This window comes from Silurus meridionalis, chromosome 22, assembly GCF_014805685.1.
Source record: "Silurus meridionalis isolate SWU-2019-XX chromosome 22, ASM1480568v1, whole genome shotgun sequence".
Taxonomy (NCBI): domain Eukaryota; kingdom Metazoa; phylum Chordata; class Actinopteri; order Siluriformes; family Siluridae; genus Silurus; species Silurus meridionalis.
In genome coordinates, this window is record NC_060905.1 from 620,001 (window position 1) to 636,618 (window position 16,618).

The window sequence follows — 16,618 nt, forward strand, 5'->3', positions numbered from 1 at the left end:
GTTCCCTCTTGAGTCTGGTTCCTCTCAAGGTTTCTTCCTTATGCCATCTCGGGGAGTTTTTCCTTGCCACAGTTGCTCATCAGGGACAGACTTACTTACAAACAACATATTTACATTTAATCACCACATTATCTGTGTAAAGCTGCTTTGAGACAATGTTCATTGTTAATGCACAAATAAAAATGAATTGAATTGAATTGAATTAACACACACACACACACACACACACACACACACACACACACATTTCCTAACTCACCCTCCCTAACACACACACACACCAATTCCTAACTCACCCTTCATAACACTCACTCACTCACTCCCTCACACACACACTGTATGTGTGTGTGTGTGTGTGTTTGTGTGTGTGTGAGAGAGTTAGGGAGGGTGAGTTAGGAAATGATTGTTTGTGTGTGTCAGGGAGGGTGAGTTAGGAAATGATGTGTGTGTGTGTGTGTGTGTGTGTGTGTGTCAGGGAGTGGTCAGAGGTGTTTAGAACTCGGTCAGTTTGGACTCTGGAGATCTTCTGCTGCTTTAAGATGGCAGTGTGTGTTTTACTCAGCGTACTGTTTGTGGGATTGTATGGACAATATTTATGCACAGGTAAGCAGAAAAGTGTGTATTTAAAGATCCTGTACATTTACAGCATGTAGCAGACGTCCGTGTCCAGAGAGACGTACAGAAGTGCTTTGAGTCTCTGTTAATGTATAAATACACTGTACTCTGCATTACACACTTAATATAAATATAACTCTAAGTAGACATACAAAGTTAGAATCCTCCCTGACCAGAAGAGAGTAGATTCACGATAGAGCTGTAGATCCTGTAGATCTTTGCTGTTTCATGGGACATTTTTCCCCTGAAGTGAAACTCTGTAATTACACCTGGAATATGAAGCTTGAGGAAGTTCATTCTCTACAGTTTCTTTTTGATTATTGGATTGAATGTCTGAGTAGTTCAGTGGTTACGGTGAGTTCAAACCCCTCAAGCTGCCACTCAGTGCCCCGGTGGGTCCCCGGTTGATGTAAATCATCAGTGGAACCGAATTATTAACATCTAGCTGTTGGTGAGGTGTTAAATGGTGTTAAATGGTGAGGTGTGCTTTAGCTCTATCTTGAATTTACTCTCTTCTGGTAAGGTAGGATTCTAACTTTGTATATCTATTTAACTCAGTTGATTCTAGAGTGTTGGTCTGTGCTTATTAGCTTGGTCAGGTGATTAATCAAGAGTAGTTTCAGTTTTACTTGAGGTGTGAATTGTGGGCAGGGCTTACTCACTTATATTGAAGGCGGTAGTAGGTAGTCCCCACAAATAGGTAACCCCCTTAAAGTCAGTAACTCTTAGTGTTATTTAGAAAGTCCTATTTATACTATTTCTTACTTTAAAAACACATTGATCTCAAACTGGGAGATTAGTCATGTGCCTCAAACCCATCTCTGTAGTCATCTCTTACAGACACAGACGTTCCTATCCACAGAACAGATGTCACATCATCAGTAACCTCATCTACCCTTCCCTGTTGTCTCAATCTCAAACAGCGGTGGTAGGTGGGCTCTGGAATTGTCAGTCTGCTGTAAGGAAAGCTGACTTCATCACAGGCTTGGCTTCCCACTACACATTTGACTTTCTGGCACTTACAGAGACCTGGATATCCCCACAGAACACTGCTACACCAGCTGCTCTGTCTTCTGCCTATGCTTTCTCTCATTCACCAAGAGAAACTGGTAGAGGTGGTGGTACAGGTCTACTTTTATCATGGAGATGGTGTTTCACACCTCTCCCTTTGTCTCATTTAACCATCTCTTCTTTTGAATTTCATGCAGTTTCAGTTACCTCTCCAATCAACCTTTTCATCATTGTCATCTACCGCCTCCTGGTCCCCTTGGGGACTTCCTAGAAGAGATGGACACGCTCCTCAGTACTTTCCCTCTGACGGCACCCTCTGACAGTTCTTGGTGACTTCAACCTCCCATCCGACAAACTTCAGTCATCTTGCCTCTTGCCTTTTCTGAATACCTTCTCCTTGACATTTAACAGCTGCCCTCCAACACACAAGGGAGGAAATGTCCTGGACCTGGTTTTCACCGTCCTACTCCAGCTACAGACATGACTGCCACTCCACTTCCAATCTCTGATCATCACCTGGTTTCCTTTTAATCACTCTTCCTATTCAACCTAAAAATAATTTACATGTCTCTCTTATCCGTCCTAACCTTCACTCTATCTCCCCTCCTCTGTAACTTCATGTACTCTTTCATCTCTTCCTGACCCGTCTCCTTTTCCTCTCTACCCTTAGACGTTGCTACGGACTCCTTCCTCTCATCTCTTTCCTCAACCATGGACCTCCTTTGTCCCTTGACTACAAGACCCAAGAAGACTTCTTGTCCCACACCGTGGCTGTCAGAAGTTTTGCGCAGTAATCGACGAGAACTCCGATCTGCAGAGAGGAAGTGGAAAAAATCACAGCTTGATGTAGACCTCTCATCTTACCGTGCACTCCTGACCAAATTTTCTTTGAGGTGACTTCTGCCAAAACTGCCTTCTACAAGGAAAAGCTTGAGGCCTCTGCACAAGATCCTCGTAAGCTTCACAACATCTTCTCTTCTCTACTAAACCCCCCTGCTGCACCTGCTCCATCCTCCTGACTGCTAATGACTTTGCCTCCTTCTATGATGAGAAGATTAGGAAAATCTGCCAGACCTTCACTTCCTCTCCAACAATGATTACACAACACAGCCAACAATCCACTACGTCTCTGTCAAGCTTCTCAACCTTAACAGAAGATGAGATACTGCAAGTCATCCGATCCTGCAATCCCACCACCTGTCCTCTAGATCCAATCCCTTCAACTACGCTCCAGACCATCACGCAAGATCTCCTGCCCTTCATCTCCACAATCATCAATGGGTCATTAACATCTGGCTATGTACCAACTACCTTCAAGCAAGCAAGGGTCATTCCTATCTTGAAGAAACCGGCTCTGGATCCATCAGACATCAACAACTACAGACCGGTATCACTCCTTTCCTTTCTTTCTAAATCTCTGAACGCACTGTTTTTAACCAACTGTCTGTCTATCTCTCACAGAACAACCTCCACGATCCGAACCAGTCTGGGTTCAAAGCGGCACATTCCACAGAGACGGCCCTATTGGCTGTTTCTGAGAAACTACATGCTGCTCGGTCAGCCAAGCTGTCATCTGTACTTATCTTTCTGGACCTTTCAGCAGCATTTGACACAGTCAACCACAAGACACTTTTGTCAACCCTCAAGAGCCTTGGTATCTGGAACAGCATGGGAATGGTTTGCTTCCTACCTGGAAGGTCGCTCATACCAGGTAACATGGAGGGGATCCACATCTGCCCCATGCAGACTCACCACTGGTGTCCCACAAGGCTCGGTACTTGGTCCCCTCCTTTTCTCCCTCTATACCCACTCCATTGGTGAAGTCATATCCTCACATGGGTTTTCTTATCACTGCTATGCAGATGACACTCAACTCATCTTTTCTTTCCTCCATCAGATACCACAGCTTCGCTCGGATCTCAGCATGCTTGTCAGACATATCTTTATGGATGAGGGCTCACCAACTTAAACTCAACCCCAGCAAAACAGAACTGCTGGTCATCCCAGGTGATTCATCTCCAGGTCAAGATCTACAAATAACACTTCATGACTCTCTGCTCTCCCCTTCAGCCACTGCTCGTAACCTTGGGGTAACTATGGACAATGAACTGTCTTTTTTCCCACATATCGCTAATGTTGCTCGTTCTTGTCGATTTCTTCTCTATAACATCCGAAGGATTCGACCATTTCTGTCCATACAGGCTGCCCAGTTGCTTGTTCAGTCTCTTGTCATTTCAAGACTGGACTACTGCAACTCTCTGCTGGCAGGTCTTCCCCTGAACGCTATTCGTCCACTGCAAATGATCCAAAACGCAGCTGCACGACTTGTCTTCAATCAGCCCAAGTTTTCCCACACCACCCCACTGCTGCGCTCCTTCACTGGCTTCCAGTAGCTGCACGTATCAGATTCAAAACACTGATGCTTGCCTACAAGGCCAAAATGGACCAGCACCATCTTACCTCAGTGACCTCATCACATCTCGCACTGCACCACGCTGTCTGAGATCCTCCAGCACTGCTCGACTGGTACCACCTTCTCTCAGAATGAGAGGTAAGTACAATTCAAGGCTCTTCTCTGTTCTGGCACCGATGTGGTGGAATGAACTTCCCCTAGATGTCCGTACAGCAGAGTCCCTGACTATCTTTAAGCGACGACTGAAGACCTACCTCTTCCTGAAATACCTAAATTAGCACTTTCCAAGTTTGTAGAATTCGAGTTATATTTATATTGAGTTTGTATTCTTGCGTACCAGTGTAGATTTATTCACTACTAGAGATTTAAAGCACGTTTGTACGTCGCTCTGGATAAGGGCGTCTGCTAAATGCCGCAAATGTAAATGTAAATGTAAATATAAACCACGTTTCCAGTCCCCCGACACAAACATCTCAAATCTCTAACATTCAGACTCAGCGAGCCTCTATACAGCACCAGGTGGCTTATTGATGAGATCTTTATACAGGTCAGTGTTTTATTTGTGCTGATGGAGTCCTGATATTGCTGTGTTTTAGCTGATCAGCTTTATCAGGAGTAGTGATTACCCAATAGATCATTAATCACCTCATTATGATTTCAATAAAAAGATTATACCTTTAACAGTTATATCATATATAAATATTCTACAAATATCTACTGGAGGAATGAATTATGAAGCAAAGCAGCAGGAAGCAGTTTTTATAATCCTGCATAAACGTTTGAGTACATAAACATTATTTGTGTTTTTTGTTTCCGCTGCAACTGACACTAATGCTTTAAACACTAATGAATGTGGAAGTGCAGATTTTCTTTGATGTGAAGGATGATGATAAAACAGAACACATACTGACCTGAAACAAGAACAACACTGCCATCATCTGGAGAAGCAGCAGACAACAAAGACCAGGAGAAACAAATGCAGGGCAATGAGACAGCTGCAGGGTGAGACTTATATACAGTCTGGAGAAGAAAGTACACCCTGTGTCAATTCTTTGCTTTTAAGTATGAGGACATAATCATCTGGTCCTTATAAAAAATCATCTGGTCCTTATAAAAAATCATCTGGTCATTATAAAAAATCATCTGGTCCTTATAAAAAATCATCTGGTCCTTATAAAAAATCATCTGGTCTTTAGAAAAATCATCCGGTCCTTATAAAAGATCATCTGGTCATTATAAAAATCATCTGGTCCTTAAAAAAGATCATCTGGTCATTATAAAGAAATCATCTGGTCCTTATAAAAGATCATCTGGTCCTTATAAAAATCATCTGGTCCTTATAAAAAAAATCATCTGGTCCTTATAAAAAAAATCATCTGGTCCTTATAAAGAAATCATCTGGTCCTTATAAAAGATCATCTGGTCCTTATAAAAATCATCTGGTCCTCATAAAAAATCATCTGGTCCTTATAAAAAATAATCTGGTCCTTATAAAAAATCATCTGGTCCTTCCTGCTTCTATAAGATCTAAGAGGCTACATTTCAGCCAGATGATGCTAATGAATGCTACTGAACATCAGTGAGTGTGAGCACATCTATTAAAGCCCAAGTTTTAGCAGTTTCCTGGTCTGGAGGATTCAGGTGTGTATTAACACAACGTCAAGGAGGAAAGACATAAGCCATGATCTTCTGAATATCAGAACCTGGTAGAGTGACATCTCCATTCAATACACAACTCTCTGCAGATAGAGGGGTAACAGTGTGCAACAGAAGAACCAGGGTGGAGATACAGAAACGGATCAATTAACAGTACAGAAAGTGTCACGAAGGACTTCTATCTGCTGATCACCAGGACTTTTATCTCAGCTTCATGAATTTATATTCAACTTTTTAATTATCTTTTTATTTAATTAAATGTCTTCATGATGCTACTGTTTTACACTCAATCCGACTTTTCCTGCATGTTGGATTTGAGCACAGGAAAATAAAACTTCTGAACCAAGCGACACACATACACAATTAAATACTGACTGGCAAAGTATTGTTGATGTTCTCCACAGAATCCTGTGTGAAGCCTGTTTTCACACCGGAGACTCTGATGGTGCAGTTTGGAGATCCTGCTGAAGTGAACTGCTCCATACCAAACAAACCTGATGGAGAATTCATACTGGGGTGGGAATCTAAATCATCACAACCAAGTACAAACACTGAGACGAGTGTGATGTGGAAGGTGGACAAGCTGGTGGAATGGGAGGAGGCTGGAGGAGTTCGATGTTTCTTCAGTGGAAAAGATTCTCAGTGTGACACTAATTTAAATCTCACCATTTACAGTGAGTACCATCATCTCACACCATCTGATTCCATTCTTCCTGTACACAGTTTTCATAATCTACAAGTGTGTGTGTGTGTGTGTGTGTGTGTGTGTGTGTGTGTGTTACAGAGGAGCCAGACAGTGTTAATCTAAGCTCTGTATCTGATGTGTGGGTTGAAGGAGATCAGACAGAGCTGAGGTGTGAGGTTAAAAATGTTGGTCCTGGATGTAACCTCAGTGTACGCTGGAGCAGAGCAGATCCCAAACAAAACACTTTCACACAGTTCAATGAAACGTTCTTCCCAGAGTTGAAACAAGAGATGAAGAACGTGAGCAGAACCGCAGTCTTACACGTGACCCCCAGCCGTGAAGATGATGGAGTGCAGTATCAGTGTACAGCTGTGCTGCATCTCCACCAAACACTCGTGTTCCCATCTGGCGATCACCATCAGTGTACACTGTGAGTGTGTAACATCATCACACCTGTAAACATGTAGCTAGCATTAGCATTAGCACCAGATACACCAAGATCAAGCCATCCTAGCCTTAATTATACAGTATTTAGCTTCAGGACCTTCAGGACCGTATCTGACTTGGGCTGAGGTCTCGGTAGACTGATTGCTTGTGGAGGCGTGAAGGAGCTAAACTTAGTTACAGAACTGTAGATGTAGCATGGAGCAAATGCAGCTATCATGTGGAGAGATGGAGAGCGAACTAAAACCTTAGTTGCACATTCGATTGCAAATGTATCAAGAAACGAATGGATTAATCTCTCTCTCTCTCTCTCTCTCTCTCTCTCTCTCTCTCTCTCTCTCTCTCTTACTATATCTCTCTCTCTATTTCTCTCTCTCTCTCTCTCTCTCTCTCTCTTTTACTATATCTCTCTCTCTCTATCTCTCTCTCTCTCTCTCTCTCTCTCTCTCTCTCTATCTCTCTCTCTCTCTCTCTCTCTCTTTTACTATCTCTCTCTCTCTCTCTCTCTCACTATCTCTCTCTCTCTCTCTCTAACTATATCTCTCTCTCTCTCTCTCTCTCTCTCTCTCTCTTTAACTATATATCTCTCTCTCTCTCTCTCTCTCTTTTACTATCTCTCTCTCTCTCTCTCTCTCTCTCTCTCTCTCTCGCTCTCTCTCTCTCTCTCTTTTACTATCTCTCTCTCTCTCTCTCTCTCTCTCTCTCTCTCTCTCTCTCTCTCTCTCACTCTCTCTCTCTCTCTCTCACACATTCTCTCTCTCTCTCTCTCTCTCTCTCTCTGTCTCTCTCTCACACTATCTCTCTTTCACTCTCTCTCTCTCTCTCTCTCTCTCTGTCTCTCTCTCTCTCTCTCTCTCTCTCTCTCTCAGATAAACCAAACATTATAGAGCCATTAGATTCTACAGTAACAGTAAGTGAAGGTGAAAATCTGACGCTGACCTGCTCAGCCCATGGAAACCCCTCCTCATTATTGCTGGACATTAGCTAATAGCACAACCATCTCAAACTCCTCCACCATCATCATCAGGAGCATTCATCCAGAAAAGCAGGGTCAGTACACCTGCACTGCTTACAATCACCTGGGCAAACACACTAAGAAGGTGAGAGTGACCGTGGAAGTAAAAGTTAAAGGTGAGTGTGAAATCCATGTGAAACACACTGATGTTTCACCTTCATGTACTTCATTTGTGTTTCCTTGTGCAAATGTTGACTGTATTAACATAGTGATCCACCTTCAGTCCAGTTCTCAGCCATGTTCCTCAATTCTCCATTATTTCTAAATCACTTTTAACGTTGCACTTTGTCACAAAGCAGCTTTACAGAAATATATAAAGGATATAAATAAATATACAATTCAAATGTAGACAGTTTGCTAATAATGAGTGACCACTTCCTGAGGTTTGTATGAGGAAGAACCTTTACAGGAACCAGACTCTAAAGGAACCTCGTTCTCATTGGGACGACATCGAAAGTACATTCATTACAATTCCATAATTGTTGAGGTTCTCAACTGTTCACTGATCTAGACTCGAGTGCAGAACTGTTCTTATTCATTTCACTCCAAATCCATCTTCACTGTTCCTTAGTGGAACCATCCACAGTTATTTAATGGAAATTTACACTGTTCATGTGGAGCATCCTCAGCTTCAGCAACTGGTCTCCAATTAAAGAGAAGTAAGGAATCAGGAAGGATCAGGAGAGTCCAGAAAGAAGAAAGAGACAAAATAACTGGTACCTCAGGGGCATGTATAACTCGACAAAGTGTGTGTGTGTGTGTGTGTGTGTGTGTGTGTGTGGGGGGGGGGGAACGGGGATAAAGAGAACCACTATATCAGAACTGTAGCAGCAGAACTAAAGGGAGAAGCAGAAGGAAACACAGACATGAGGGATCTCTGGGATAAGAGACGACCCACCACACCACCATCAACAAACCTGAGTGAACGTGTGAATGTGAGGGGACGACAGCATACAAATATCCCAGTTCACCAAACACTCCATATCCATGATCCCTCCAGATCTGCTCCTTTACCTCATAAACACCTACTGACTAAACACTCCACTAAATAAATATGTGTTCAGCCTCGACTTGAACACTGAAGCATTAACACCAAGATCAAGACTAGTTTAGATCAAGTCAAGTTTATTTCTTTTGCACTTTTCACAACACACATCGTCTCAAAGCAGCTTTACAGAATGTAACAGTGAAGGTGAATGGTGTGTGTTTATCCCTGATGAGCAGCCGTGGAGACTGTGGTGAAGGAATAACTACCTCCTTAGATGTTATGAGCAAGAAATCTCAAGAGGAACCAGACTCAAAAGAACCTCATCCTCATTTGGGTGACATCAAGAGTAATTTAACTTTTACAGTCATTATGGTTATAAAACCAGGAGCTACTGAGCAACTCATAAAATAGCTCAACATTTGAGATGATCACAGATCCAACACCAGCTTCTCCATGCCAGAGCCTTTAAACACTCAAAAAGGTCCAGTGTCCAAACTCTACATGAAGTGAATCCAGCTGACATTGGTACGTCTCTAGATGGTTCAGGATGTTTGCAAGTTCGGCATCTACTTCTTTGAAGGTCCACAATCTTCATAAGGTGGGACGTGACTGGAGCTGGAGCAACCTCAGGAAGTCTCGGGATGGGAGAGAAAGAGAAGCAGTGGAGAGGAATTAGCGTAGCTGCTGTTCATGATATTAACAGCACAAGTTGATAATGTGATGTGATCAGATGTTCTGGAGCACAAGGTTATGATGTGATGTGTGTTATGTGTAGAACTCGCTAAAAACATACGTCTTTAATCTGCACTTAAACTGGGTGAGTGTGTCTGAGCCCCGAACACTGTCAGGAAGACTGTTCCAGAGTTTAGGAGCTAAATGTGAGAATGCTCTACCACCTTTAGTGGACTTTGCTATTTTAGGAACTACTAGAAGCCCAGAGTTTTGAGGTCATTAGTGATTATAACTAGAGCAGTTTCTGTGCTATGATGGAGCCTGAAACCTGACTGAAATTCTTCAAAGATATTGTTCTCTTGTAAGTAGGAACAGAACTGGGCAGCGACAATCTTTTCTAAAATCTTAGACATAAATGGGAGATTTGAAATTGGTCTGTAATTCGATAGTGTGTTTGGATCTAAATGAGGTTTCTTAATGAGGGGTTTAATAACTGCTAACTTGAGGGGTTTAGGGACGTGACCTAAAGATAGTGAGGAGTTAATAATATGGAGAAGAGTCTCACCAGCTGTATGGAACACTTCCTTCAGTAGATTAGTTGGAATGGGATCTAACTGACATGTTGTTGATTGTCATAACTATACAGGATTTAGCTTCAGAACTTGGTATATTGAGATGAAACCCTGGCCTCCAGAGTAAAGTAGCCTGCACTTGTAACCAACTACTGTCATTTTATAATGCAGAATGTTTTCATCAAATAAAAATAGATACCCAGGACACATACTAGAACGATACTGAGATACCACCATTTTGCAACGTGTTTCATAACCAGGTTCATGCTATCAGTGGAGATTCCAATCAGATTTCAGCCTCTATGTGCTGCCATGTGAATCTAATCTGCTCAGAGCCTTCAGAATCAGTACTGCTGGACTTTTACCATAGAGAATATTACCAACAGCTCTGTTTCTTTATCCAATCAGATTTCAGATTCTCCTCACAGAGCAGATCACTGGCCCAGAATAGCGTCAGCATTTTTCCATCCTCTGATTGGTTGTTCAGAGGGAAACTGTTACAGCCGAGTTCAACTGGTAAAACAGTTTTTGACAAAAAATGTTGTTATTAGACAAATATTGATTGTGAACTGCTCCAGATGTTGGAGGTGCACAGTTGTGGTTGTAGTCTGGAGGTTTGGAGTGTAACTGGGTTTGTTGTAAAATGATTTTTACCTCCAGATGTGAAACGTCTCTCTGTAATGCACGTGTTGTTATATTGTGTGTTTGTATTGTATTGATGGTTTCTGTAATTGTGACGTGACAGTGGTGTATTAAGAGGTGGATTAAGTCGAGTACAAATACACGACCCACCACTGACACACACACACACACACACACACACACACACACACACACACACACACACACACACACACACACACACACACACACACATCATTTCTAACTCACCTCCTAACTCTCACACACACACACACACACACACACACACACACACACACACACACACACACACATCATTTCCTAACTCACCTCCTAACACACACACACACACACACACACACACACACACACACATCATTTCTAACTCTCCTCCCTAACTCTCACTCACACACACACACACACACACACACACACACACACACACACACACACATCATTTCCTAACTCACCTCCTAACACACACACACACACACACACACACACACATCATTTCTAACTCTCCTCCCTAACTCTCACTCACCCACACACACACACACACACACACACTCCTAACTCACCCTCCCTAACACACACACACACACACACACACACACACACACTCCTAAATCACCCTCCCTAACACTCAAACACACAGCTAGGTTAGTTAGGAGTTTGTATGTGTGTTTGTGTATGAATGTTGGGGGGGGTGCGTTAGGAGTTGATGTGTGTGTGAGTGTGTGTGTCTAAGAGGCTACATTTCAGCCAGATGATGCTAATGAATGCTACTGAACATCAGTGAGTGTGAGCACATCTATTAAAGCCCAAGTTTTAGCAGTTTCCTGGTCTGGAGGATTCAGGTGTGTATTAACACAACGTCAAGGAGGAAAGACATAAGCCATGATCTTCTGAACATCAGAACCTGGTAGAGTGACATCTCCATTCAATACACAACTCTCTGCAGATAGAGGGGTAACAGTGTGCAACAGAAGAACCAGGGTGGAGATACAGAAACGGATCAATTAACAGTACAGAAAGTGTCACGAAGGACTTCTATCTGCTGATCACCAGGACTTTTATCTCAGCTTCATGAATTTATATTCAACTTTTTAATTATCTTTTTATTTAATTAAATGTCTTCATGATGCTACTGTTTTACACTCAATCCGACTTTTCCTGCATGTTGGATTTGAGCACAGGAAAATAAAACTTCTGAACCAAGCGACACACATACACAATTAAATACTGACTGGCAAAGTATTGTTGATGTTCTCCACAGAATCCTGTGTGAAGCCTGTTTTCACACCGGAGACTCTGATGGTGCAGTTTGGAGATCCTGCTGAAGTAAACTGCTCCATACCAAACAAACCTGATGGAGAATTCATACTGGGATGGAAATCTAAATCATCACGACCAAGTACAAACACTGAGACGAGTGTGATGTGGAAGGTGGACAAGCTGGTGGAATGGGAGGAGGCTGGAGGAGTTCGATGTTTCTTCAGTGGAAAAGATTCTCAGTGTGACACTAATTTAAATCTCACCATTTACAGTGAGTACCATCATCTCACACCATCTGATTCCATTCTTCCTGTACACAGTTTTCATAATCTACAAGTGTGTGTGTGTGTGTGTGTGTGTGTGTGTGTGTGTGTGTGTGTGTTACAGAGGAGCCAGACAGTGTTAATCTAAGCTCTGTATCTGATGTGTGGGTTGAAGGAGATCAGACAGAGCTGAGGTGTGAGGTTAAAAATGTTGGTCCTGGATGTAACCTCAGTGTACGCTGGAGCAGAGCAGATCCCAAACAAAACACTTTCACACAGTTCAATGAAACGTTCTTCCCAGAGTTGAAACAAGAGATGAAGAACGTGAGCAGAACCGCAGTCTTACACGTGACCCCCAGCCGTGAAGATGATGGAGTGCAGTATCAGTGTACAGCTGTGCTGCATCTCCACCAAACACTCGTGTTCCCATCTGGCGATCACCATCAGTGTACACTGTGAGTGTGTAACATCATCACACCTGTAAACATGTAGCTAGCATTAGCATTAGCACCAGATACACCAAGATCAAGCCATCCTAGCCTTAATTATACAGTATTTAGCTTCAGGACCTTCAGGACCGTATCTGACTTGGGCTGAGGTCTCGGTAGACTGATTGCTTGTGGAGGCGTGAAGGAGCTAAACTTAGTTACAGAACTGTAGATGTAGCATGGAGCAAATGCAGCTATCATGTGGAGAGATGGAGAGCGAACTAAAACCTTAGTTGCACATTCGATTGCAAATGTATCAAGAAACGAATGGATTAATCTCTCTCTCTCTCTCTCTCTCTCTCTCTCTCTCTCTCTCTCTCTCTCTCTCTTACTATATCTCTCTCTCTCAATTTCTCTCTCTCTCTCTTTCTCTCTCTCTCTCTCTTACTATATCTCTCTCTCTCTATCTCTCTCTCTCTCTATCTCTCTCTCTCTCTCTCTCTCTCTCTCTTTTACTATCTCTCTCTCTCTCTCTCTCTTTTACTATCTCTCTCTCTCTCTCTCTCTCTCTCTCTCTCTCTCTCTCTCTCTATATCTCTCTCTCTCACTATCTCTCTCTCTCTCTCTTTCTCTCTCTCTCTCTCTCTCTCGCTCTCTCTCTCTCTCTCTTTTACTATCTCTCTCTCTCTCTCTCTCTCTCACTATCTCTCTCTCTCTCTCTCTCTCTCTCACTCTCTCTCTCTTTCTCTCTCTCACTGTCTCTCTCTATCTCTCTCCTCTCTCTCACACATTCTCTCTCTCTGTCTCTCTCTCTCGCTCTCTCTCTCTGTCTGTCTCTCTCTCACACACTATCTCTCTTTCACACTCTCTCTCTCTGTCTCTCTCTCTCTCTCTCTCTCTCTCTCTCTCTCTCTCTCAGATAAACCAAACATTATAGAGCCATTAGATTCTACAGTAACAGTAAGTGAAGGTGAAAATCTGACGCTGACCTGCTCAGCCCATGGAAACCCCCTCCCTCATTATTGCTGGACATTAGCTAATAGCACAACCATCTCAAACTCCTCCACCATCATCATCAGGAGCATTCATCCAGAAAAGCAGGGTCAGTACACCTGCACTGCTTACAATCACCTGGGCAAACACACTAAGAAGGTGAGAGTGACCGTGGAAGTAAAAGTTAAAGGTGAGTGTGAAATCCATGTGAAACACACTGATGTTTCACCTTCATGTACTTCATTTGTGTTTCCTTGTGCAAATGTTGACTGTATTAACATAGTGATCCACCTTCAGTCCAGTTCTCAGCCATGTTCCCTCAATTCTCCATTATTTCTAAATCACTTTTAACGTTGCACTTTGTCACAAAGCAGCTTTACAGAAATATATAAAGGATATAAATAAATATACAATTCAAATGTAGACAGTTTGCTAATAATGAGTGACCACTTCCTGAGGTTTGTATGAGGAAGAACCTTTACAGGAACCAGACTCTAAAGGAACCTCGTTCTCATTGGGACGACATCGAAAGTACATTCATTACAATTCCATAATTGTTGAGGTTCTCAACTGTTCACTGATCTAGACTCGAGTGCAGAACTGTTCTTATTCAGGGATAAAGAGAACCACTATATCAGAACTATAGCAGCAGAACTAAAAGGGAGAAGCAGAAGGAAACACAGACATGAGGGATCTCTGGGATAAGAGACGACCCACCACACCACCATCAACAAACCTGAGTGAACGTGTGAATGTGAGGGGACGACAGCATACAAATATCCCAGTTCACCAAACACTCCATATCCATGATCCCTCCAGATCTGCTCCTTTACCTCATAAACACCTACTGACTAAAGACTCCACTAAATAAATATGTGTTCAGCCTCGACTTGAACACTGAAGCATTAGCACCAAGATCAAGACTAGTTTAGATCAAGTCAAGTTTATTTCTTTTGCACTTTTCACAACACACATCGTCTCAAAGCAGCTTTACAGAATGTAACAGTGAAGGTGAATGGTGTGTGTTTATCCCTGATGAGCAGCCGTGGAGACTGTGGTGAAGGAATAACTACCTCCCTTAGATGTTATGAGCAAGAAATCTCAAGAGGAACCAGACTCAAAAGAACCTCATCCTCATTTGGGTGACATCAAGAGTAATTTAACTTTTACAGTCATTATGGTTATAAAACCAGGAGCTACTGAGCAACTCATAAAATAGCTCAACATTTGAGATGATCACAGATCCAACACCAGCTTCTCCATGCCAGAGCCTTTAAACACTCAAAAAGGTCCAGTGTCCAAACTCTACATGAAGTGAATCCAGCTGACATTGGTACGTCTCTAGATGGTTCAGGATGTTTGCAAGTTCGGCATCTACTTCTTTAAAGGTCCACAATCTTCATAAGGTGGGACGTGACTGGAGCTGGAGCAACCTCAGGAAGTCTCGGGATGGGGAGAGAAAGAGAAGCAGTGGAGAGGAATTAGCGTAGCTGCTGTTCATGATATTAACAGCACAAGTTGATAATGTGATGTGATCAGATGTTCTGGAGCACAAGGATATGATGTGATGTGTGTTATGTGTAGAACTCGCTAAAAACATACGTCTTTAATCTACACTTAAACTGGGTGAGTGTGTCTGAGCCCCGAACACTGTCAGGAAGACTGTTCCAGAGTTTAGGAGCTAAATGTGAGAATGCTCTACCACCTTTAGTGGACTTTGCTATTTTAGGAACTACTAGAAGCCCAGAGTTTTGAGGTCATTAGTGATTATAACTAGAGCAGTTTCTGTGCTATGATGGAGCCTGAAACCTGACTGAAATTCTTCAAAGATATTGTTCTCTTGTAAGTAGGAACAGAACTGGGCAGCGACAATCTTTTCTAAAATCTTAGACATAAATGGGAGATTTGAAATTGGTCTGTAATTCGATAGTGTGTTTGGATCTAAATGAGGTTTCTTAATGAGGGGTTTAATAACTGCTAACTTGAGGGGTTTAGGGACGTGACCTAAAGATAGTGAGGAGTTAATAATATGGAGAAGAGTCTCACCAGCTGTATGGAACACTTCCTTCAGTAGATTAGTTGGAATGGGATCTAACTGACATGTTGTTGATTGTCATAACTATACAGGATTTAGCTTCAGAACTTGGTATATTGAGATGAAACCCTGGCCTCCAGAGTAAAGTAGCCTGCACTTGTAACCAACTACTGTCATTTTATAATGCAGAATGTTTTCATCAAATAAAAATAGATACCCAGGACACATACTAGAACGATACTGAGATACCACCATTTTGCAACGTGTTTCATAACCAGGTTCATGCTATCAGTGGAGTATCAGTGATTTCTTTGCATATCATTTCTGTTTTTTCCTTTAGCTGGGCAACCACCTCTAATTTCTGTCTGGGGAGTGGTCACTTTGTTGGCAGTCACCACAATGTTGTAATCATTTTTAAGACCTGGATGGAGTTCTGATGCACACAGAGGTAATGCTACATCCTGCGGCACCTGAGGTTCTGCAGAAACAACAGCTAAGTGGAGCACAACGCTGCAGATCAAGGACAATTGTACATACTGATGTTAACCCTGTGTAGTTAGCCCTGACGCCAGTGTATTTAATGCTAACTATAATCATAAATAATGCATTTTGATTCTTTGTATACCATTTCTAAGGAATAAAAATGTTTTTTGCTTAAAGATAAACACATCCCTGCCTTTGTGTATATCTGTGCTTCAATTGTTAGTTCCTGAAGTCCTCAGTTCAGTAAAGGAGAACAGTAGATAATAAAAGTGTGGATAAGAGAGATGTTTTCACTTCAATCTATTTGTCCAGTAAACCTACACTGCAGAAGCCAACCAATTCATTAGGGGAACAAGTCTCCACACAGGTTCATCTATTTCTACCAATTGAAAAAATAGTAGATGTTTTGCCCCATGCTAATGTTTGTC

General features: G+C 42.3%; 2 protein-coding genes across 4 annotated transcripts; both read left to right on the forward strand.

Annotated features, from left to right (window-relative positions):
• Positions 1–452: 452 nt before the first annotated feature.
• LOC124376305 lies at positions 453–7,780 on the forward strand. Of its 3 annotated transcripts, none has more exons than XM_046835317.1 (4): positions 453–603; positions 6,100–6,369; positions 6,480–6,810; positions 7,694–7,780. In XM_046835317.1, exons 1-4 carry the CDS (start codon positions 540–542, stop codon positions 7,695–7,697), a joined length of 669 nt encoding a protein of 222 aa, XP_046691273.1. In that variant the 5' UTR covers positions 453–539; the 3' UTR covers positions 7,698–7,780. The 3 variants fall into 3 exon arrangements, with proteins under 3 accessions (XP_046691273.1, XP_046691276.1, XP_046691275.1); XM_046835320.1 differs by lacking the exon at positions 453–603 and adding an exon at positions 4,124–4,177; XM_046835319.1 differs by lacking the exon at positions 453–603 and adding an exon at positions 4,464–5,041.
• A 12-nt stretch (positions 7,781–7,792) lies between these two features.
• LOC124376349 (protein amalgam-like) lies at positions 7,793–16,374 on the forward strand. Its single transcript, XM_046835399.1, has 5 exons — positions 7,793–7,955; positions 11,990–12,259; positions 12,376–12,699; positions 13,599–13,862; positions 16,048–16,374. Exons 2-5 carry the CDS (start codon positions 12,028–12,030, stop codon positions 16,113–16,115), a joined length of 888 nt encoding a protein of 295 aa, XP_046691355.1. The 5' UTR covers positions 7,793–7,955; positions 11,990–12,027; the 3' UTR covers positions 16,116–16,374.
• The last annotated feature ends 244 nt before the right edge of the window (positions 16,375–16,618 follow it).

What these genes read in the sequence shown, in the direction of transcription:
- LOC124376349 (XM_046835399.1), top strand. Translation starts at nt 12,028, where the DNA reads ATGGTGCAGTTTGGAGATCCTGCTGAAGTAAACTGCTCCATACCAAAC. An exon ending in TTTAAATCTCACCATTTACA is followed by an intron (nt 12,260 to 12,375) that starts GTGAGTACCATC and finishes TGTGTGTTACAG; the next exon opens with AGGAGCCAGACAGTGTTAAT. An exon ending in ATCTGGCGATCACCATCAGT is followed by an intron (nt 12,700 to 13,598) that starts GTACACTGTGAG and finishes TCTCTCTCTCAG; the next exon opens with ATAAACCAAACATTATAGAG.
- LOC124376305 (XM_046835317.1), top strand. Translation starts at nt 540, where the DNA reads ATGGCAGTGTGTGTTTTACTCAGCGTACTGTTTGTGGGATTGTATGGA. An exon ending in TGGACAATATTTATGCACAG is followed by an intron (nt 604 to 6,099) that starts GTAAGCAGAAAA and finishes TGTTCTCCACAG; the next exon opens with AATCCTGTGTGAAGCCTGTT. An exon ending in TTTAAATCTCACCATTTACA is followed by an intron (nt 6,370 to 6,479) that starts GTGAGTACCATC and finishes TGTGTGTTACAG; the next exon opens with AGGAGCCAGACAGTGTTAAT.